The 22,124-nt window shown below is 43.4% G+C and overlaps 1 protein-coding gene across 1 annotated transcript in view; it reads right to left on the reverse strand.

Annotated features, from left to right (window-relative positions):
* Positions 1 to 22,124, reverse strand: part of RAPGEF1 (Rap guanine nucleotide exchange factor (GEF) 1) — an 82,165-nt gene that overhangs the window by 32,521 nt on the left and 27,520 nt on the right. The window contains exons 2-9 of the mRNA XM_010074966.1: positions 17,981 to 18,120; positions 13,206 to 13,384; positions 10,856 to 11,012; positions 5,866 to 5,954; positions 5,316 to 5,468; positions 3,779 to 3,902; positions 2,484 to 2,667; positions 1,367 to 1,873 (exon numbers count right to left, since the gene is read on the reverse strand). Of these exons, the coding sequence (XP_010073268.1) occupies positions 1,367 to 1,873; positions 2,484 to 2,667; positions 3,779 to 3,902; positions 5,316 to 5,468; positions 5,866 to 5,954; positions 10,856 to 11,012; positions 13,206 to 13,384; positions 17,981 to 18,120 (1,533 nt within the window). The remainder of the gene's footprint in view (positions 1 to 1,366; positions 1,874 to 2,483; positions 2,668 to 3,778; positions 3,903 to 5,315; positions 5,469 to 5,865; positions 5,955 to 10,855; positions 11,013 to 13,205; positions 13,385 to 17,980; positions 18,121 to 22,124) is intronic.

Raw genomic sequence — 22,124 nt, forward strand, 5'->3', positions numbered from 1 at the left:
AGCTGGTACTGCAGGAGAGTATTTTGAACAGCACAAGCCATAACAAACAACCCTGGCTATGCCCTGTGCCAGCATTTATTTCCTTTCCGTTGTCTACAAACATCTAAGCTCCTTTTCAGCTGTTTTCAGTATCATTTAAGTGATTCCTTACCAGAGAGGGACAGAAGTGATTTCCTGCGTACAGGGACACTGAACTACAAGACCCTCACTTTCAGATGGGTCAAGCCTTGTGGGCTGATTAAAATCCCAGAGGGTTACAAACGTGGACTGGTCACTTAGGTATGGAAATGCTCTTAGGAACTTTTCAAAAAAAGTGACTGACATAGTAAACTATCATAGAAATGGACAGACTAGTGACCCTGCCACACGACACACCGAACTCAGTGAATCTACCTTATTCTCAGTGAAAAGACTATAGACCTCTGAAACGGGTCAGAAGACCAACTCGGATCAGCTCTTCACTTGGGCTGCCAGCCATACAACGTAACGCTGTTGATCCAGATCTTGTACACGCCACCTCCTCATGCAGTGTACAACTGCAAAGCAAGCCAGTGACTAGGAAACTAACCTCTGCTGGATCTCACCATGTAGCCCACAGCCTTCCTTGGCAGATCACTATGGCTGCTTTTTTGGCAAGAGGTTTAATATGTTTTAAGCCATTAAGGAAATCAGAATAAGGTCGTTAGCTTGAGTCGCAGTCAGTCCTGGTGTGCCAGGAGTCTGGCTGGGAATGGTGAGCTTTCGCATTTAGAGGCTGCTCATTTTAACGATGTGGTAAATTCTTAGGCATCCAAAGGAAATGAGATCCTGTAGCAAAACAGCAGTAGTGGACACTAGGTTAACAGCATTGCCTTGCACAGCTATGTGGGTGACTGTGTTCCTATTGCCAAACAACTGCTCTGGCAATGCTCGGTTTTGGACAGAAAATTGGCCCTTTCTCGGAGCTCTTGGAGAGTACCCAGTTCTTCTCCGCAGTGGGAAAACATTCATAAAATGGGGGCAGGGGGAAAGGCATGGACATAAAAAGGGAGGATAAACCAGGAAGATCTGCAAGGCAGGGTGCCTCAAAGATCTGCACTCAGATAAACAGAGAAATAAATGGTCTCAGTATGGAAATGAAGATGCTGCGTGATGCCAGCTCCCCTGGGCCTGGACCATTCCTGGTGCCAAGAGTCACTCCCTGCATGCTGAAGGACTGACACTTCCCTTCCATGCCTGAGACACTAACTAACTGGTTTTGACACACAGCCTCATGTAAGCAAGGGCATTACCTTAGGATCACCATTACTTAGTGGTCATCAGAAGTACAACAACTGCAAGGAAAGGGAAAGGTGAAAGTAAAACCCAAACACAAGAACATGCTTACTGTGTTTGTTTTTCTTCTCTGGCAGGGGTGGTGGCTTCTCTGGGTCACTGTTAGACTCTGGAGCAGCAAAGTCAGCAATGAATTCAACTGGTGCTGAAGAGTTTCCTTGCTGGAAAGGCAAAACAGCAGCAAATGGTGTGAAGGGTCCTGATGGGACAGATGCTGCATTCTGCATGTCATCCTCCGAGATGTTATCGTATTGGGAAGGGAGCCTCTCATAGGACACCCTGCAGCCTGAGCTATCTGAAGTCTGAGAGGCTGCACTCCTCCTCTTCTTTTCTGGTAAAGCTGGAGGAGTCTCTGTTGGCTGTGTTGCTCCCGAGAGGCTGCAGAATTCCAGTGGAGGAGAGCTGCCCTGAGGGAGCTGGAAAGCATGTCCGTGGAAAGGGGAGCCAGACTCACCCAAGGACTCTGGCAACGGGCTGAGGATACCTGGCACCTGCTGAGTTATCTGATCAGCGTTGGAGAGGTCCTGCTGCAGGAATTCATAGTCCGGATCATAGTGATCTGATTGATCTGGTTAAACACAGGGGACAGGAGAATGATACATTAGTTTTTCTCTTTTACTGTTTAGCCCTTCTGAATTCTGCCCCTCCCATTCCATCAGTTAATTAATCAATTCATTTAATCAGAGTGGCACTTTTTTGCAGCAGGGACCACCTTGCTAGACCTTTTGTAATGTCCAGCCTTAATAAAATTCTTGTTATTTCTTTACACTAGCAAACTAATAACAAAAAGTCAAAAAGTAGATCACTGCAGAGATTATTCATGTTTCATATTTTTATTTTTATTTTCTTTCCTAGAACATAGAAACAACATCGCTTTAGTCTACCAGGGCTGTCATTTCCTACTGATGTCTGCAGACAAGGCCGAAATCAACAAAACATTCCACTTGAGAGCTGAATAGAATTTGAACACCGTCATCTATAGCTACGGAAACACATTCCCCTGGGCTTTTTCCTATCTGACAGAACATAATTCTGCACAGAACCGCCTGCAGCAACTACAAGATGACAGTTGCAAGCACAATCTATTTACTTCTGCATCACAGCTACGACAGCTCCCGAACGAGAGCGATGGGGGCTCCTCCAGCCGCCCTGGACAACCCCCCGCTTACCTAACGTTTCACAGCTTGTGTTGCGGGAGCACTGTCCACTGTCACGGTCCAGAGAAGAGAGCTGCTCGTCAGACTTGCTGAGTTTGCCGATGCTACTGCACGGCGAGAGGCGAGGAGATTCCCCTCCGTAAGAGTGGCTTCCACCCGACAACCTTCTCTGTGCATAGCAGTCAACATCAAAATCCTTAAGCAAAAAAACCAAATCACCATCATTCTTGGAAGCTTGCTAGCCAGTAAGGTCCAGCTTACTTGTGGACTTCACAAGATGCTGAGAAGATGACCGAGTTCCTCACTGCTACACACGTCTCACGACTGCTTTCAAGATGTTGACACTAGGTAACCAGACTGCAAGATTTCTCATTAAATAACTGGGGCTTTAGCAAATATTTGGTTAGCTTAGGTGCATGCAAAGGGAAAATAACCTGCAGTGAAATACAACTTGCTGTGCCTATGACTACATTTCTGTTTTGGAAATTACCTCAAGCTTATCAACCTGCGAGTGAACTCCTCAAGTACTTCCCCTCCTGCACAACAACCTAAATCTGATTGTACTCGTAACTGAAGAACGGCCACAGCTGTATCTGGGTCAGCCAGCCGACAGCAGAGGCTCCCCGAGCCAGAGCTGAGGCTTTGGGGATGAGGACAAGATTTGATTTTGGTGCAATTTAACATAATTCAGGTCCTCACTGCTGAGCTAGTAAGTTTCTACATGTGTAAAGCAAACCCAGCCATTTACAACCTCATAAACCCCTGACTAGCACAAGCGATATAATAGGATTAACACACAGTCCCAAGTTTTCAATTTTTCTACCAGAAAATTTACAAACTTCCCCAAAGCACCAGCAGTGGTCAGAGCAGTTGCTCAAACTACTGCTTGGGTTAAAAGATGTTTTAAATTGTGACTGGATGAAGACAGGCTCCTGATCTCAATATGCCACGTGCTCCCCTGGCCTGTAAGCAAACCCCGGCGAGATCTCGGTGAGCCCAGCAGCCGCTCTGTACCCTGATCTACTCAACACAGCAACACTCAGCCGCTCGCATCTTCACACCCTGCTACAGCTCAAGGCAACATGGTTTGTAGCAATTTGTTAATTAAAACCAACACCGCTGTAAAAAAAATGCAACTGGTTCACGTTATTTATGATACTGCTGTTCCTGGCAGTGATGTGCTGCTGTTCGGGACGAGCAGAGGCGCGCAGGGAACTGCATGGCTGCGGGTTACAGCATCTCTCTGAGCTTTTGCTACAGCTCACAGCACGTTTCCCTTGGCTTTCACAAAGGGGTTATGCCATTACCTGTCTGTTGATTCCAACAGGTAAACTGGACCCACTGGTGGCTCGACTCATGGGGGCCACAACTGCCACTCTGGTTGGGGAAGGTGCCGACTGCCGTTTTTTAGGCGGCAATGCTGGTGGCGGGCTGCAAGACACAACAGGCATTGATGCTTTCATTACTCTTCCAGCAAAAAAGACTCTTAGAGGCTTCACGAGTTTGTTTTCCAGAAAGCCTCTGACTTGCCAGGCTCAAAGCTCGCAGGTTCTTGTCCAAAGCTAGCCAGGAGCTACGCAGCAAAGTGTATCCACTAACAAATATCAATTTAAGAATACTCTCATGGGTAAGGACCTGGTTCAGTGATTTATTTTTTAAGGTTGGAAAAGAGCTGGTATCTCTCAAAGAAAAACAATTGGTGTTTTAAAAATTATTTTTAATGGAGCTAATTAGCATGGCAATTATTTCTTAATAAAAGTGGTGAAAACCCAAATTAATTTTTTTTGTTGACCCAAATATTGTTTCCATTCACAGAAGTCCCTCCCCTCCTCAAACCTTTCAGGTTGAAAAATGTTCAAAGTTTCAAAAATTTACAGGACAGTAAAGTTCTTTTGCTGCCTTTTTACTCACGGGGAACAAGATGGTCAGAGTGCTGCTCTCACCATGTTTGGCATTAATCTGTTTCAGATACACACATCAGCAGTAACTAGTGAGATTTTTACCACTGTACTTTTAGTTTTTGCTTGTAACGACACACGATTCTAGTAACCATCAGGCCTGTGAGGTTCCCAAGAGCACATATATTCTGTTCGTGGAAAATACTAGGAAATTTTTATATAACCAGCGAGAATTCATAAAATACATAGAAATGTATTCTTTTTGCCAGCCACAGCCCTTGATGCTGCATTTGCAAATTAGCACGATGTATTTTTCACACCATCCATTAGCACCGGTACTAGAGAAGAAAACCATCACACACACAGACCAAAAACCTGCAAATTGGGGGTTTTCTCTTCCTTCTCAAAATAGAACATAGAAACTTTCATGTGGTTACTCATAGCACAGTGTAAGAACAACCAAGCAGAAGATTTTTTTCATGCACTATTGGCTCCTTTCACTCTTAAGCTGATCAGCTTCGCAGAACAACCTGGGTGTGCAGGAGAGACGGATAGCTGCCAGCTGAGGTTAACAGAACATTTTCCATTGGATACAGCAGCACAAGATGCTGCTGTGCAGTGTGGTATTCACACAGTTTTAAATAAGATTCTTATGCATTTAGGTGATGCTTCTCATGCACGGATCTCAGGGCATGGCACTATCCTCACATAAAAAGAAAAAAAAGGAAAACACAGATAATGAAGGGTATTGCTCAAAACAAGACAGAGAGAACACAAAGTCATAAAGACAGTTCAGGAGCAGGGAAGAATTACTCTGGAGGACTGGAAATTCAGAGGCATCACTAACCCTTCTCATGACCTCTCCTGTGTACTTTTTGCTGAGATTGTTTAAAAAAGAAGATGCTGGTAAAAGCCACTGGCCAGTCAGCTGGTTGGCCAGTATTACCTGTTTTCTGCCACACGAATGCTTGGCAGAGGGGGCTTAGGAGGTGCAACTTCTTCATCCATGGAGTCAGTCAGTAGATCATTGGATTGAGTCATATTCGTTGTTTTGTTGAGGATCTCCATTTCTCGGTCTGTAAGGGGAAGTTCTGATGGGCTGCAACAAGTAAAATACAGATTGTAGATCATAAAACACACTTGGAATGCAGCAGGCTGACAGATTAATACATGTTTTGAATCATATGCAATATGAGAGGCACCTACAGCAGAGGCAGAATTTGCAGCTGCAGGTGGAATTCCATGTATATGCAGAATACAATGTGCATGCGTCATGGCCAAGAGAGGTTTCATTGCCAGATTTTGGTATCTTCCCTGTCATAGCAGATTATTCTCTTTAAGTGGTCCTACTGTAATGGATGAGGCTACACAAAGAACACCACATTACCCTCTGTGAAGAGTAACTAAATGCTTTAATTCAACTATCAGTAGCCAGAAATTATCCCCTCTGTATTAGTCCTGCACACAGTAGAAATCCTTGTCAGTGACTCACTCACCTGTCAGATTTACATGCTGGTAAACTGGGTTTAACTGGGCTTGTGGGAGAGGGATGCTCCTGCTTTTCAATTGTGAGTCTGACCAGCTCCTGATGGATGGAGAGGAAAGAAGAGAATAACCATTATTTGCTGAATGCTGCACTCAACACCCCAGGACAGAAAGGGATGGTACTGCAGTAAACTCTTGGTTACCCAGGTTACGGATTAATGATGGCATGGACACAGAGCTGAGCTGGGTTTAAGTCTGGTACAGAGCCAAACAAATGATGCAGCACTGCTTCTACAGAGCAGCCTGCACCCAGCAGTAGTTCATCCATATTTGAGCTAAGTTTGTAAACCCTGGCCTGATGGGGATTCTGCAAACACACATATGTGTCTTTTTGCTGTGCTTCCTCTTTCTTCTATCATCACAAATGTGTTCCAGTCCCAAAAACACTCTAGATAATGGCAACTTGACTTTACATACATAAATATAAGTACAGAAAAGTCTTACACAGCGGAGTACTTCACCTAGCCAGTAAAAAATCAAATAATTGCTTTATATTTTATAAACAAGTACGTAGTTGTTTCAAAAAGCAAGTCTTCTGTAAGATGCCCAACAACAAATTAAATAGCGAACACCTTCATTAAAAAGCCTGCTTCCCCTGAAGCCATCTTTTAACATGTTAGCAATGGAAATTTTAATCATTCAAGGAACTACTGTAGTGTATCTGTTATAGGCAGATAAGGCTCTGGATAAAGAGATAAGGGCATGATAATCCTGAACTACAAGTCTGCCAGCAGTCAAAACAACAATCGTTCACACCAGAAAGATGAAGAGAACATTTTACGGATGTCTGAGGTCGACAAATAGAGCTGCTGCTCACAGATACAAACACATGCCCTCTTACAGGCAGGCTGGAAAACTGGCAGTGCCTCCCAACAGTACTGGCTTCCCAGTGTGTAATGCAAAGGAAACTAGATGGAATCAGGTTTTAATTTTTTTTTTTTCCTAAAGCAGCCTGAAGTACAGTGTCATCATTCCAGTATCATCTTCATGTCCATGTCTGTTGAGCTTGGAAACAACTGTCACTGCTCTCTCAATGCAATAACTGCAACTGGAATGTCACTGTCATCATCCTTGGAGAAAGCGAGATATTCCAGTTCTTGTATTTTTATATAAGGCTCTATTTAAAGCTGAACTTCCATGGCTCAACACACACACAACAAGGGGAGTAAAGTACTGCACTGGATGTGCAAAGGATGGCGAATGCTGTCCAAGTGTCCACCACAGCTAATTTTGGTTTAGATGTTCTACTTCCATTCTTTGTGTGAGCTTGTGCTCAAAACCAATGTACATCGTGTCAACCAAAAATGCAAGAAAACCCTGAGTTTTCCAGAAGCTGTCCTGGAGAATCCCACGTGAGGGGAAGGAAGAGAGAGCACAAACAGATGTCCATTGGGGGCTAATGTTCTGAAGATGTTCCTGTCTGGGACAGACAGACAAGAGCCCTGGGAGGAACAGCGCGTTCTGAGAAGTGCCCTGATGAGAAAAGGCACAGAACCAAGCTGACCACAGCCGACCAGCCTGGCCAGCTCCCACCTCCAAGGAGGGGCACGTCCCGCAACGGGGAAGTATTCTGTGACAAGGAGCAACAGACTAAGAGGACTTCTGACAATCTATCAGCCTGACTGCAGTGATGTACATTACACAGTATATAGAAAAGCAAAATAACAAAGGCCCTTCAACCACAGAACAACAGCAGTGGGGACACGGACACTGGGCTGACCTCAGACTTCTCTGCTGAGTGTCCCCACTTACTTTACAGAAACTATTTTTTAAAAATGCACTTTTTTGTTTCATCCTCTCTTTCAGGATGAACAATCTTTAATTAAAATCTTGTTATTCCTTTTAGACTTTAGAAATTCACCTATAAAGCCTAGAGAACATCACTAGGAAACACAACAGTAAGACCTGGGAGCCTATGAACCCCAAACAAGGCTTTTCTGTAAACTGGACTATTTGGAAATTACACAGTGACACCATTTGACTCTTCTGGCTGCAGCTGGCACCATGCTCCAAGTCACCATCAGGAGTGAGTGGTGACACAATGGACTGCCACCTTCCTGCCCTCTGGACAAACTTCCATGGCTGAAGAAGTTACTGGAGACTCTCATGCACTTTGACGGACTTGGAGTTGGATCCTGCAGGGTTATTGAGTGAAAAGGGAAAATCTAAGTCTCCTTTTCCTCACCTTTCTTCACCACATTTAACATCTCAAACCAAGCCAAGGCCAGCGGTGCAGACTGCGGTGGTGGCAGCTGTGCTGCAGCAGTGCTGCCAAGCCCCTGACACTCGGGGCTGAACTGTGCAGTTTTCCCATTTTGCCAGTTGTAATGGACAGATGCTTGTCCACCATATGGGAGTGTAGGTTACAACAGCGGAGAAAAACAATCCTATTTGTCTCAAAAGAATCTTTAGAATGATTCAAACCAGTGCTGCTGTGAAAAAAACCAGAACAACTTCCACCAGAGACACTGAGACAACGTATGATTGGCAATACTTGAGAGGATCACTTCTTCCTCTGAACTTTGACAAATATCACCAGATTCCCTGGACTCTGGCTTTTTCTCCTCTCTGGTAACCCCAAAATGAGAATTAGTGTTTGAAAACCAAGCCAAGATCTGCAATATACGCACAGAGGTAATCATCACGCAACCGAGCCAGATGCACATTATGCTATTCCTTATCAGCAAGTGAAGAGACTCCTGCAGCAATAATTAGAGATAATTAAAGTCTCTCTATAAACTCTTATGCTACTTCAGCTGGAAATTCCAAAATGAGATGGATTTTTAAGAAGTTACATAATCAAAACAGAGATTTTTTTTTTTTCTTTTTATATATGCCTAGCCAGGCACTACAACCTGAGATCAAAACAGTAAGTAACACAAGTGAACAAGCGGCTCCTCTATGCTCAATTCTGAAAATAAAGGGGGAAGTAAGCACTGAAATGTGGAAGTGGATCTTGTGTGATCTGCCAGAAAACCAAAAAAGGCTCTCCACAGCAGAGAAGTGTCCAACTTCTCAGTTCTGCTTCCAGATTTGAAAGCTGGCTTGGCCCTTCTAAAATAAACCTTGTTCCTCGCTACGCAGCAGGAGATGAGCGCACGCCGCTTCCAAATGCTGACCTGTTGATGGGCAGACACATGCGCAGCGACCCAGACAGCCACACATCTGCTCTAACCGTGCTCTGAGCTGACCAGACATAAGCCAGCTCCAACTGGAAGGCCAAAATAACTTTCAGTCTAACAACAAAGTACAGACTGATATGGCCATGCCGCTCAGTGGGGCTTAACAGCTCAGGCTTAGCACTGTAGGGACACGCCTGCATCGCTTCCAGCCTCGGCTGGCTCGCAGCGCGGGCATCCGAGACCTTCCACCCATCCGCACGGGCACGCTGCTTTGGCTGGAAGGCAACAGGTAGGCAGGGTTTAAATATTGCTGGAAGTGAAAGGACAGTGGGTGTCCAAGTCTCAAGCAATGAGACTGTACAACTCTATCCTGGCTCTGGTGACCCATAGCTCTCCATGGGATTGTGCAGATTCATCAAGTGACAAGAGAGCGAACTGTCTCGCTCTTTGCTGGGGTATTACCGTTCAGATACCACAGCGCAGATTTTCATGTACTGCAAATTGCTGCTGAATTCCAACACTTAACAGCAGCTGAGACTTTACACTAAACTCCTTTTTCCTGCTGTGCAAATTTAAGACCAGCTTTACTTTTCAAATCTGAAGCTTAAAGGGCATATTGTGCAGAATAATCCTGGAAAATCTGTCATCTTTAGGTCATGGGTAATTCTTTGTTTCAAAGATATTTGCTTAAAAGGCTCAATAAGTAATAGTAGATTTTAGTATCTGTGTCTGAGTAACATTAAAGAGACATTCAGAGCATGCAAACACCACACCAAGAATCTTGAAAACATGATATCCAGAGCTTGGGAGATCCACTTCATTTTTGCATTCAGCTCCAGTTAATAAAAACTAAGCTGAGTTTGAGTACAGTGAAAGATGCCTGTTCCTGATACACTAATCCAGGTGAAACACCTGCTGCGGTTCTTAAAACACTACCCCAGCTTTCCTTCTGTACTTGATCTTGACATTCCCCCTTAGATTCAGCCCTGCATTTGAAAGAGGCTTAACTTTCTCTACAGTTTTCAAAATAAGACTGCTAGGAGATAGATGGTCTCTCTGCTGGTGCCCTGAGCCCAGGTCAAACAAACTTTTAACTGCAGTGCTAGGACAGCTGAAGGAACAGCCCCCGCAGCCACCAGCCCAGAGACAAGGGAAACAGAAATAATGGGTACCAGAAGCTTGCCATGAGGTAGATGGAAAGCCAACAGCTTTCCGCGGGTGGAGCAGGGAGGGAATGCTATAAGCAGGTCTCACAAAGAATACAAAGGTTTCTGCTAAACGTTCCCATTAGTTATGTAAAATTAATCTCCAGAAAACTGGGCTTAGCTCATCACCTGTTCCACACCCTAATCCGACTGCTGAAAGCGGTGATGTATCACTGACGAATCCCTTGAAATGTATGTTAAAAGATGGAGCTGGAGTCCTTGAGTCTCTGTGGGCACTGATAGGAAGCATTTCCACTATATTTTGCCTAGACAGAAAATATGCAAACTCTGGCTTGTAATTTGCATGGGAGACTGGGAATGACTTGCTGAAAATTTAATACAATGGTCAATAAAGATTTATTGCTTTTTCTAACTCATCCAGATGCCAGGGTGTGCATTTCAGAAGTGCACACTCATAGCCAGCCCATTTGTGCTAGTCTTTAACCAGCACTCCAAGCAGGATCATTTCAGTTAGGGAGCAGTTGATTTAAGAGGTAGATTACTAAAGGCAAGAATAGGATCTTTGTATGCCCTTAAAAACCTCTTTCAACTACTTCTCTTCTAAAATATATTATTATATACTTAATATAATTTACAGTATTTGTCTCGTGTACCTTGACTCCATCCAGAACAGCTTTTATGACACCCTTCACTGTTGTCACCATCTCTTTATCTTCTGAATTCACACCTTCCAGCATCACTTGATCAGACCAGCGAATTAGATTGGCCAGACTCTGGTACACACGGCTATAGCAGGACGAGATGGCAGAACTGGACAGCAGGGGAGGAAATAGTTGAGGAAAAAAAAAAAAAAGCAAAATGAAATTATGGCGATACTATCAAATGTTATGAGAGTGCTTGATTTGAAGTGCATTTCACACTGTTAACAATTTGATTGTTCTCTTTTTAACTCATTGACATGAGAATTAGGGTATAGCAGGTGACAAAGCCCAAGTTCCTCCTCCGCTGCAGTAGCTCTTCTGTTTTCCAGCACCAAAGGGGACAGACAGTATGAAAATACAAACAACTAACAGTTCAGTCCCAGTGAACTGCGAACGAATAAAGTGAGCTTCAGGTTAACACAGCATTGCTAAAAAGAATGCGCTTTCCCTCTTATTTTATAGCTCCATCCTATGCCTGAACTTCAAAGGTAAATATTTAAGCCTGTATTTAAGTCTAATTTATATTATTTAAGTATTATCTATGCTTTCCTTCTTCCTTATTAACTTTACCCCAAAACGAGAGCTGACTCTATTCATTCCTTTACAAATAATTTCCTCACTGTTTATAATGCCTGAAAACATGTAATTAGAACCTGCTTCTTTACAGAAATTGAACTGAATGAATTTCAGGTTTGGAAGAGGAAGGGTGTTGCTTTGTTTCGTTTTTAATGAGAAACAGAATTGAAGCCATTGTTCTGAAGGGTAAAAAAAAAAAAAAAAGAATTTTGGAAGGTTGACAACTCTAAAAGTTAACTGTAAGAACAGTGCTCACAGGCATTTTCCTGGCCATTCTGAAAACACCTACTTCATTACTAAACAAGGTGTGTTAACAGTACCGCTGATGGCAATGCTTCAACCATTCTTTGTAAAGTTTAATCAATTTCAAACTGCATCAAAACCATAAACAGATAAGAGAAGGTGTAATCTTGCAACCATTACCGATACCAGTGCTCCAAATCTTCCCATCTCTGTTTGGTATCTATTTTACACTGGCTTAACTCCAGTAATTTCATTATCTGTGAGAAGGGAATCAAGCCCACAAGGTTCAATGAGGTTATTTAGGTGAATGAGGTTTGCAGGACTGGGGAAAGAACTATTGTCAAGTTACAACCAGGGGGATACACACAATGGCAAGTAAATTTTTGTTTGGCGGGTTGTTTTTAAAGCACGCTGCTTGCCATTTGTTCTGATTTCAAACGAAATTAGCTCGGTAGGAGATATTTCCTAAATAAGGTCCTCCCCCATCTCTTTCTAAGGCTTTGATTTCTTTGCCATTAATCTTCAGTCTGCTTCCTTCTAAGGAGGCGGTAATTGAAAGCCCATTTTGTGCTAGATTTAATTACTTTTTTCCTTGATGCGAATGCTTCCCCTCCAGCAAAAAGAAGTCCAACAATAATTGTAGGGCTTTCTTCCACACTGACCCAAGTCTTGCTCACTTTTTTTGAGAGGGATTTGCTATCAAAATCACCCCTTTGTGTCCTGCCACTGCTCAAACACAGTGCATAGGTAGGCACAGAAGAGAGGGATGAACAGCAGCTGTATCTCTATGGCTTGAGAACTCCATAAAGTCTTATAATCCATGGTAAGCTTTGCTTTGTCATATTTCTACTTCTTTTCTGGCTTCAAAGCCGCTGTCTAACTGGCTAAAACATAATATACGTAATCTGTTAAAGAGTAAAACAAATAATCTGTTGCGAGCACACAGGAATGAACTTGGACTGGTTAATCTAGTGAACTACATCTGTTTACTTCTGTTCTGTATCTGATCCAGTAAAATCAAAAAAAGCTGTTAAGAGTGCAGGCTCAGACTTCTCTAACATCAGGGCGGATAAACTGAACACAAAAAGGGATTACTCTGAAGATAAACTCTTTTTCAGGTAAAAGCTATTGGATTTGTTTAGCTTTTAGGACACCATCATGGACTGCAGAAACAGCATCTGAGGAGAATCTCCCACTAGTAAATGATGAATTTCCAAATCTATGCTGAGAATCAGGCCTTCCTCCTCCCTGAAACTATTCTGATTTGCTTTATCTTTCTACAGCATGGGCTTCTTCGCAGCAGGGAATCTGCTTTTAAATTATGTTTGAAAACTATCACATAATCAGTAAAAATAGCAGTCACTTTATTAGCCACTGCAGCCTTTCCTGCCTCCTGCGCGAGGTCATTCTTCAAACACAAGAAGGAAAGAAGCTGGGAGCCTGCTGGTCTGTCACAGTCCCAAAACACAAGAAGGGAACTTACCTTTGCTGGATGCGTGGATCGGTTTGCACCAAGGGCAGGATGGCTTCCAGTACTTTACTTGCTGAGCCTGGCAGCATCTCTAATACTTTCTTATCAATTGCCATTTTGTCCACAATAGTCTTAAAGTAGCGTAATGCACTGACGACCTCCTTCTCCTTCTCCTCTAGCCATGAGACATTCTAAGAAGGAGGAAAAAAGGAGAGATACGTTAAAACCTCAGGATTTTTAAGGGCAAGGTTATTTTAACTTACCTGAAGTACAGCGACACTGAATAAGGTACATTCCAGGAGAACTGGAGAAAAACCCCTCCATCACAAACACTTTCAAACTGAATTACCAAAGAACAGTCGGTGCAAAATTGCACCCACACTTTAACTTTCTGAATTACGTGCACTCCAAACTGAAGGCTGATCTTGGTCAGTTTTAGGCTGAGATTAACGCTACTGATGACGTGAAGGGCACTGCTTTGAACCCACTCAGCAAACCTGGAGGGTGAAAGAAAAAAAACACACCAAGTGCAGAGTAATGATAATGCAAGAAAGGAGGCAACAACTACTGGCTTTAAATAGAGTTGTCCCTCTGATGTGATCAAAATCCTTTTACCTTAAGCACATCTCACTATCAAAAGGTCTTTTCAATCAGTAAATGAAGTGGATCAGCCAAAGGGAAAAAAAAACCACAGTCAGAAAAACCTCCAGACTCCAGAACAATCCAAACGAGATGCCCCCAGTTTTGTACCTATCCCTGGCAGTTTCAATGACACACGCGGTGTTCACCCTTATTACTCTGAGTAATTCTGCTGACTCTGATATGCCTACTTGTATGAAAGTGGGCTACTGTCTTGTCTCTCCATTCACAAATACAAAACTCCTTTCTGATCAGTCTCCAAACTCAGTCATTCTGTGATGCTGCCAGAACAAGGGAACTCACGCCTTCTGTGGGGACGGACTGTGAAAGCTAAATTTTGGCATCCGTGAATGAATGTTGCAGAAGGGAACAATTCATTGGAATAAAGATGAGTTGTGGTCACCAGCTTCCGTGCCACCACCAACACTAGAAGAGGAAATTCAGAAGTGATACATGATATCTTAATGGCATTCTGGACAGGGATATTTTTAAAAAGTTTACCAGAGTATGCCTGGAGGACTTTTTAATGCCACAAGTAGTTCCTAAGTGAGATTTAAATTAACTACTGAACACTGCTAGAAAAGGAGCTGAGAGCTTAGCAGAGTCAGGTTTCATCCATTATCTCCTCAGTAAATTCAGCTTCAAGAATTAATGACCTATGGGCATTGTGTGCTCCCCATACTCTTGTCAGCCGTTAAACTGCTGCTTTTCTGCAAAATCAGGCCAGCAGCCCAAAAGGTTTTAGGAAGAACAATTTACAGGCAGCACTGGTTAGTAATTTGGGGCCAGATGCATAAAAGGATTAGAGTCCCAAGTCCCATGTAGCGCCAACTTTAGAAGTCTAAGTCCCAATCCAAGATTTGCAAACCACCCTGTCATTTTCCGTCTCGTCTGGGAACTGCCCAAACTCTGCTGCCGCTTCCACTTTTTGACAATACTGCTTGCCAGGCACCTCTCTGATCTGCAGCCCACAGCACCCCAAACTCCCTTGCTGAGGAGCATCCTGGCAACTCATTGATGTAAAAAATGACATTTCCCATTTTTCAGGCATGTGCCCTCACCACTGCAGTTCATTCCAGGACATGGAGGGGTTCAGTCCCTCCCATGAAGGTTTTGCACTTCATACAAAATGACCACACATCTCAGGAACGAGAGAGCTCGTATATTCCCCAAGAGAGTGTGACTATGGCCCAGTGGTCAGAGCTCTCACACAGAAGTGGAGAAATGAGGACTGCAGTTCCTGCTCTGACGGCTGTTTATGTATTTCATTCAACAACTGTTTCCTGTAGAAAGGCTTGAGACTTAATAACTTAAACACTCTCCTGGTGTGGAGTGGGATGGGCTTGACTGAGAGTTCAGAGCTGAGCATGACAAGTGGAAACCCAAATCCTTCCACTGCCCACACCAAGGCATGCAAATCCAGCCACCGGGCACCAGCTGGGACACAGCCCTTTTTTTGCAACTTCCCTGCTAGCTCTCTGGGTGACATTCCTTAAGAGCACTTTTTAGGAAAGTGGACCACTTCTGAGGTCCAAAGGTATCATATGTACATGTATATCCATGTGCACACAAACACACCCAAGGAAAGCCTACGCATCCTACACAGGATTGCAGGTTCTGCTGCAGAGCTCAGATCCATAAATGCCAGCTGTTGCTGTGAGGCTGAAGTTCCTCATGTTCAGTGCTTTACTCACTGAAGCCTGAGAACAACAGCGATAAATCTAGAGAAAGGAGTAGTAACCTGGTGGGATGGATGGATGGATATTAACATATTCCAGTGTTTACACCTCACAAGACTAATGATAGTGTTTCCACCAAACGCTTTAGTGTGACCCTAAAGCCAAAGTGACCATGCAGCGGTACACCCCTGGGCTGGCAGAGAGGACCTGAACTAATTTCTTATTCCATTTCTCAGTCGAGGCGAACTTGCCCCAGCAGTTACCTTACCCCAGTGAGAGAGCAGATCAGTAACTGGGAGCAGCAAAAGCAGCAGGACCACTTGATTCACCCATTTCCTTTTTGGGCATTAAATGAGATAAACTTCACGTTCAGGCAAAACAGCATCTCCTCTCCACTCCCCTGCCTGCCTGACACATATGGATATTTTTGCTTGATTTTTGAAGTTCTCCCTTAAATAACGGTTAAAAATGCATCACATATGAGATACAGCTGATCCACAAAGGGTTACAGGCAGCTGTACAGAACACACCTGGTTACAAAAGCTGAAACAGTCCCTTTTTTCCTGCATTTTGGCAATGAAAAACCCATTATAACTTTGCGTATAGTGTTGAAGGACGCTACTGTTCCTACAATATACCCTATGATAGAATCAAAGACAGGGTCCAGAGCACAGAAGGAGGCTCTGAAAAAAATTCCCCCTACACTGCCCACATCCAGGTATACAGGGGAAGAGAAGAAGAAGATTTCTGCATGGGTTGAGCATAACCTTCAGTTACATGGAGAGCTTTTATGTGAATTTAGGTATTGCTGTTGCTGTTCTACAGTGATTACCTACTTCAAAAGTATAAAAATAGCATCTTAAGTACTTAAGAGGGAAGAAAGGATGATATTTAGTTTATCAAGTGTGTCTTCTGACAGAAAATCTCCTGTTTCTCAACTGATGTCTGTATTCCAGTGAGAGAACCTGGTGACAATCCAGGCATATCCTCTTCTCCGCTCTACCCCACAAAGCTCATGAGCTGACTGCATCCAGATAATTGATCAATTGGACAGTAGCTATCAAAATAGACAAGGAATGAGCCAGAAATCAACAGTATTTCACAGTATAAAAATCTATACACCTTAAATTATCATATATGATAATAAAAATTACTGCAAGTGTTTTGTTTCCCAATAAAAAACCCCAATCTGTACAAAAAAAAGATTTTACATGTTCAGCACACCTTTTCAGTAAATCTTCTTGCATTGTTTTTTAGAGAAATGAAAGAAAAGCAAAAACTTCACCTATTATTAACATGCTAGTACATATTTGCTATAGAACAGCATTTCAAAAAGGGCTCTTTGTTTTCTAATTTATTCAATATGTGGTCATATATCAATTTAAGGTAAGGCCTCTAAATTTTCTCAATATACCATCCTGAAACATCGCTGGAATTAAAAGCCTTCAAGGAGTACTCTCAGATTTTTTTTAATTATTATTTTTTAGTAGCAGTCAGCAACACAAGGTGCTCGGCTCCCTAGAAAGCATATCCATGGCATCCTGGGGAAAAAACCTTACAGCCTAGGAAATAAAAGCCTCATCATCTTCCATCTGACGGCACAGAACAGGGTTAGGAAGCCCTGCAGCGACTTCTCTGGGTGTTAAGCACATCACGCAGCACAAGATAACTGTATCTTGCTGACTGTTCTCAATAACATTACAACAATCCTCAGCAGAGATAATCTAAAAAAGTTTGCATGTCTGGCGCTGCACATTGGATGAGACTTTCAGCAACAACTGGGAAAGATTTTGAATTATCATAAATAACCTCGACTGTTCTTAACATTTGGCTTAGATTTATACTTGAAAACTGACTGCAATCGTACTGTTACAACCATAGTCCCCAGCCTACATAATCAGGTCACAACAGCAGAGAGATAACACTTCGATAGCTTTGTGCTGGGAAGGAGTGGTGACCTCAGCTCTTAGAGGAGCTGAAGTATTTGGGGTCCGAGGAACGGTGTGCAGGCATCAGCAGCTGCTGGAGCGCATCTGTTGGACTCTCCCGGCTGATGTCACCAGAGATTGAGCACATCTTTGGACCAGCTTCAAGGATTTGCTCGCCTGGGTTTTGGGGTTTTTAAAAGGATCACACCCCAAAACCAGGCAGTTATTTGGAAGCTGTGAGCATAACCATAGGGTGTGCATGTGGGGAGGATGTGTCAGGCCACACATTCCATAGTGAGATATTTAAACGCTTATGGAAGGAGGTCTCATCAGGCTCTCCACATGCCTAGTTTGCTCTTATTTCATACTACACAGCACAGTTTACAACTAACCATAAAGCAACCCTCAGAATCCCTGAAAAAATCTGCAGAATTCTGCAGAGGACAAAGTCACGCACTGAAAGCAGGGCTGTGGATTTAAGCTGAGTACCAGCAAGGAAGAAACCAGCAAGACTAACAGAACATGTCCTTCGTCTCCTTACTTTGTTCGCTGACTTCTCTGGTGTTTTCACTGTCAGGTCAGCTTGCTTTCCTTTCTTTGAAGGGGTTCTCTTTATTTTTGGTGAATGAAACTTGCCCTTCAACTTCATAGTGAACGAGGAGAGATGGGAACGCTCAGAATCTAGAAAGACACAGAAATGCGTTACTGGATTAGGGTAAATTTGTTCAAACCAGAGAAGTTGTGTTACAGCATTATCTGGAAGACTAGCCCATGAAAAAAAAAAAAATGCAACCATGTAAATTTATTGAGTGGAACAGGATAAAAAAAAATAAATTGTGGCTCTCTATTATGTTTCCAACCACAATATCACCATCATTTCCTGCTTCCCCTCGGAGGCAGCAACGCTGCAGCGCAAAGGCAGGAACAGTGGGATTGCTACTGCTCTGTGCCTTGGAGAGAAAAGGAAAACCACCTCTCTTAGAAGCACTTATCTCCAGCAGATCCCAAAGTACTTTACAAAGGAGGCAATCATCGTGCCTCTTTTGCGGATGAGCAACTAAGTCAAGGGGATGAAGTGACTTGTTCACAGAGCTCTGGCAGAGCAGAGCCCCTGCCCGTGTCTGGGCTGGGGGTCAGTAGCTATGGTGGGTGCACAGGCAGGGTGCTGCCCGGTACCCCAGACTGGTGGCTGCTTCAGGAAAGGAAAACACAGCCCGACATCATGCCCTTCCCAGGCTGCTGATCTCTAGCATCACCTTTGAATGTTGCTGCCTGGATAATCTGATCAAAAATGCAAGCCCTCGTCATTTGCATTGGATTTCACTTCAAATGTACCAGACAAATCAGAGAACAGGGGATCTGCTTAAACACCAGGGCATCCTTGAAGAAGCCTTATTACAGAACTGCTCAACCCTTTAAAAAAATGTATTTTTATGCTTTTTTTTTTAATATCTAAAAGCAGAAGTCTTAAAGGTTTGCAATCCTGCCATATGCAGACTTACCGTTGAAATATATTTTTATCTGTTGAGCCACGAAGCTAAATAAAACTAAGCTGCCTTGTAGAGAGCAATTTAGAACGTATTGTGAGCAAAGAGCACTTTAATAAATGAAGGTCTGAATTGCTCTCTAGTGACCCAGATAATTCAGCAGAAGATACCAAATTTGTCTTTAACTACATTATCAAGAAAAGTAAGCAGTTTTGCTGTATGTTTCATTTTTATTTTAGATTATTAGGGAATCAACTGCACTGGCTGTAATGACTCAAAACGACCCAGTCCCATGCATGCAGCACTGCACCACCTTGTTAGCATGCAGACTGCAAACAGAAAAGGCTGCTGAGTCAAATCTAGCACCCAGAAGCTAAATACCACACTGCAGCACAAACACCGCTCCTTGTACTCAGAAATTACCTAACCACAACTCAAGGGAAGGAACCTGTGCTTGCCTCCCCGTAAGGGCTGTCTCCCTTTAAACTCGGTTTCCTGGTAGCGTGTTAAGACCATGCTATTAACACCTTCACCAGAGCCAAAACTCTGGTTAGGTACGTCCTCTACATCAAAATTTTGCAGGCATCCTACTAATGGAAGCTGCATCAACACTGATTCTAATCTAGTCTGTCTGCAGACCTGTTCTGCATTTATAGAAGTAAAAGTTTTTCAAAGTTTTCCTTGCATCGTAAAGTCCCGTTTAATGCACTGAGGAAGGAGGCACTGAAAACCTTGGTGACTGCAGATAAATCCAGACATATCAGTTGGCTTCTAAAAAATCACTTACAGCAGCTGGCACCCTAACTTAGTAACAATTTACGTCATTGCTTTACATCCACAAGGAGATCTCCAAACCTTTAAAACCTCTCTGGCTCCACAGGGTGCTGAAGGTCACCACTGACAACAGTTCCTGGCTGCTGCGATAATGCTCTTGCACTCTCCTCCCGAAAAATAAGCCATATTTATTTCGTATACCATATGAGAATGTCTATACATTCACGCATATGCACTCTTGCCAAAAGAAGTCATGGCTCTGAATTTATTTTTCAAGAACTGGCAAACAATTACAGTAATGAATCTACAGGGAAATAATGGTAGCCGCAGCAAATTGCGTCTGGCTCCTCCACGGGCTGCAGTGAGATCCCAACTGCTGGTCTGAGTAAGAAACTGTTCAATACCTACAAAACCCTTGGTTGCTTATGGTGATAATTTTCCCTTGTAGGGACAAGAAATTTGGAAGGGAGAAAGATTTCAGAAGACTACAATTTCCTTTTCTGCCCCCCACCCTTATGGGGCAAGCACACGAACAGCTGAACCAACGTGTGTGCATGGTCTGGAACCTCCAAAAGGAGATGTCTCATCAGCAGAGAAAGTTTCTCTTCTGCTGACAGCAGATTCCCTTCACTGTCACCACCAGCCTAACCATTTCCCTTCGCTTTCTTTACCCTTCTGTCACATCAAACACTGAATCATTTGCACGCCACGCTCAGAGGGGGATACAGACCTACAGAGCGAGGACAGGAGCAAGTGGCTGGAGCAGAATGGGAACTTCTTAAAATAGTACTAATGAAGTAAACCAGCTGACATTTGCAAAAACAATAAACATTATTGTTTGAACATCCCTGCTAAGTCCTAATTTGAAGATCACAAATTAATGCAGCTTTTTACTACCATGTTTTTCCATCTACAATAAGCATTTTCCAGATCTCATCTGCTCGTAAGTTTCTGATGCATTTGCAGTTACACAAATGAGTCACAAACCAATATTCTCTTACACTCAATTACACTTAGCACTTAAAATAGCGCTTTTCGTGTTCCAAGCACATTACAAACATATCTGTCTCATCCTTAAACAGTTAGATCTTAACCTTCCTCTGCAGATGGGAAGCAGGCACAAAGGTGAAGCAACTTGTCTAAACAGAGCAAGGGGTGAGTTAGTGACTCCAGTACAAAATCTCCATCAACCTGCCGCCCTCGTCCCTCTCCCCATATTCATGAATCAAGCAGTGGAGCTACTGTGATTATAGTCAGTGAATGCCACAGACATTATTTGGCACGATGGGCTTTATGGTTTTCAAGCAGATACATCATTCAAACATTATAAACAGAATTTGCATTTTTATTAATCTGAAGTGGTATAAAAGAGAAGTTGGACTCAAATAGGAAGGTGTCCTAGCTCAAAGGTGTAAGTCACCTACGCTTTTACAGATGAAGATGAAACTCCCCCGTAAAAAGCACAGCTGGGCAAGGCTTCCCAGACTGGTCACCACAGCACTGGTCCACTTTGAGAAAGTCACTTTCTTTACATTACACCCTAATTTAAATATCTAACATGTCCCACGTCTGTCCAGTTTGAAAGTTCAAACAGCACAGCATGCCTTTATGGATCAAATAACTTGACAATGTACAGAGAGAAGCAGAAAACAGAGCCATGGCAGTGCTCAAACCACTCCTCCTGTCCCTCTGCTCCCTCCTGCCTGTCTACAGTAACCAAACCCCTTAATGCAGCATTGAGGTTGCTCCTGAGCTTGGTAGTCTGCCCGCTGGAAATTGTTCTATCGTATTTCCCTCGCCTCGTACTGATGAATAACCGGCGGTGTTTAACTGGAGTCTCAGCACTGGCCTTCTGAACTTCTCTTTCGCCTTTCTGGTGTGCAGGAGGAGGGTACCCCTTATTTCTGTGCAGAGTCCAAATATTTATAAGATGAATGGGAAAAGACAGGGTAATAAACTCGATGGAGTGACTTCATCTAGAAGGGGAAAAAATAATACTGTTGTATCAAAGTGTTTCTGTCTCAGAGGAACTGCTGCCTTTCCATCCCCTCGCATTTCATCTCTCTGGATGTTCTGCTGCTGCGCACAACTGGAAAAAAAAATCCCTTCAAAATTACTTTACTATGGATTTGAGTTTCTTGATTTCTGACTGGAAGTTTTAATACGTCACTCGTTTCATGGCTAATTCCATCCCCTATTAATGAGGCTCCCCCTCCCTTGTGCTTGAACGTGCTCCAGCTGTTGAGTCACGGCCCCGCTCAGTTCTCGGGCTCGTCTCCCCCGGCCGGCACGCGTCTGGGGTCCGACCACACACACAACACCAGAAAGCTCACGTCATGTGCCTGCTCCAAGCAGCCCTGCTGCCACGGGTGGCCGGGGGGAGATTTTGGCACCCCTCGCGCCCCCCAGGCCCAGGAGACCACG

The sequence above is a fragment of the Pterocles gutturalis genome, unplaced genomic scaffold (assembly GCF_000699245.1).
Source record: "Pterocles gutturalis isolate BGI_N339 unplaced genomic scaffold, ASM69924v1 scaffold1227, whole genome shotgun sequence".
Classification (NCBI taxonomy): Eukaryota; Metazoa; Chordata; class Aves; order Pterocliformes; family Pteroclidae; genus Pterocles; species Pterocles gutturalis.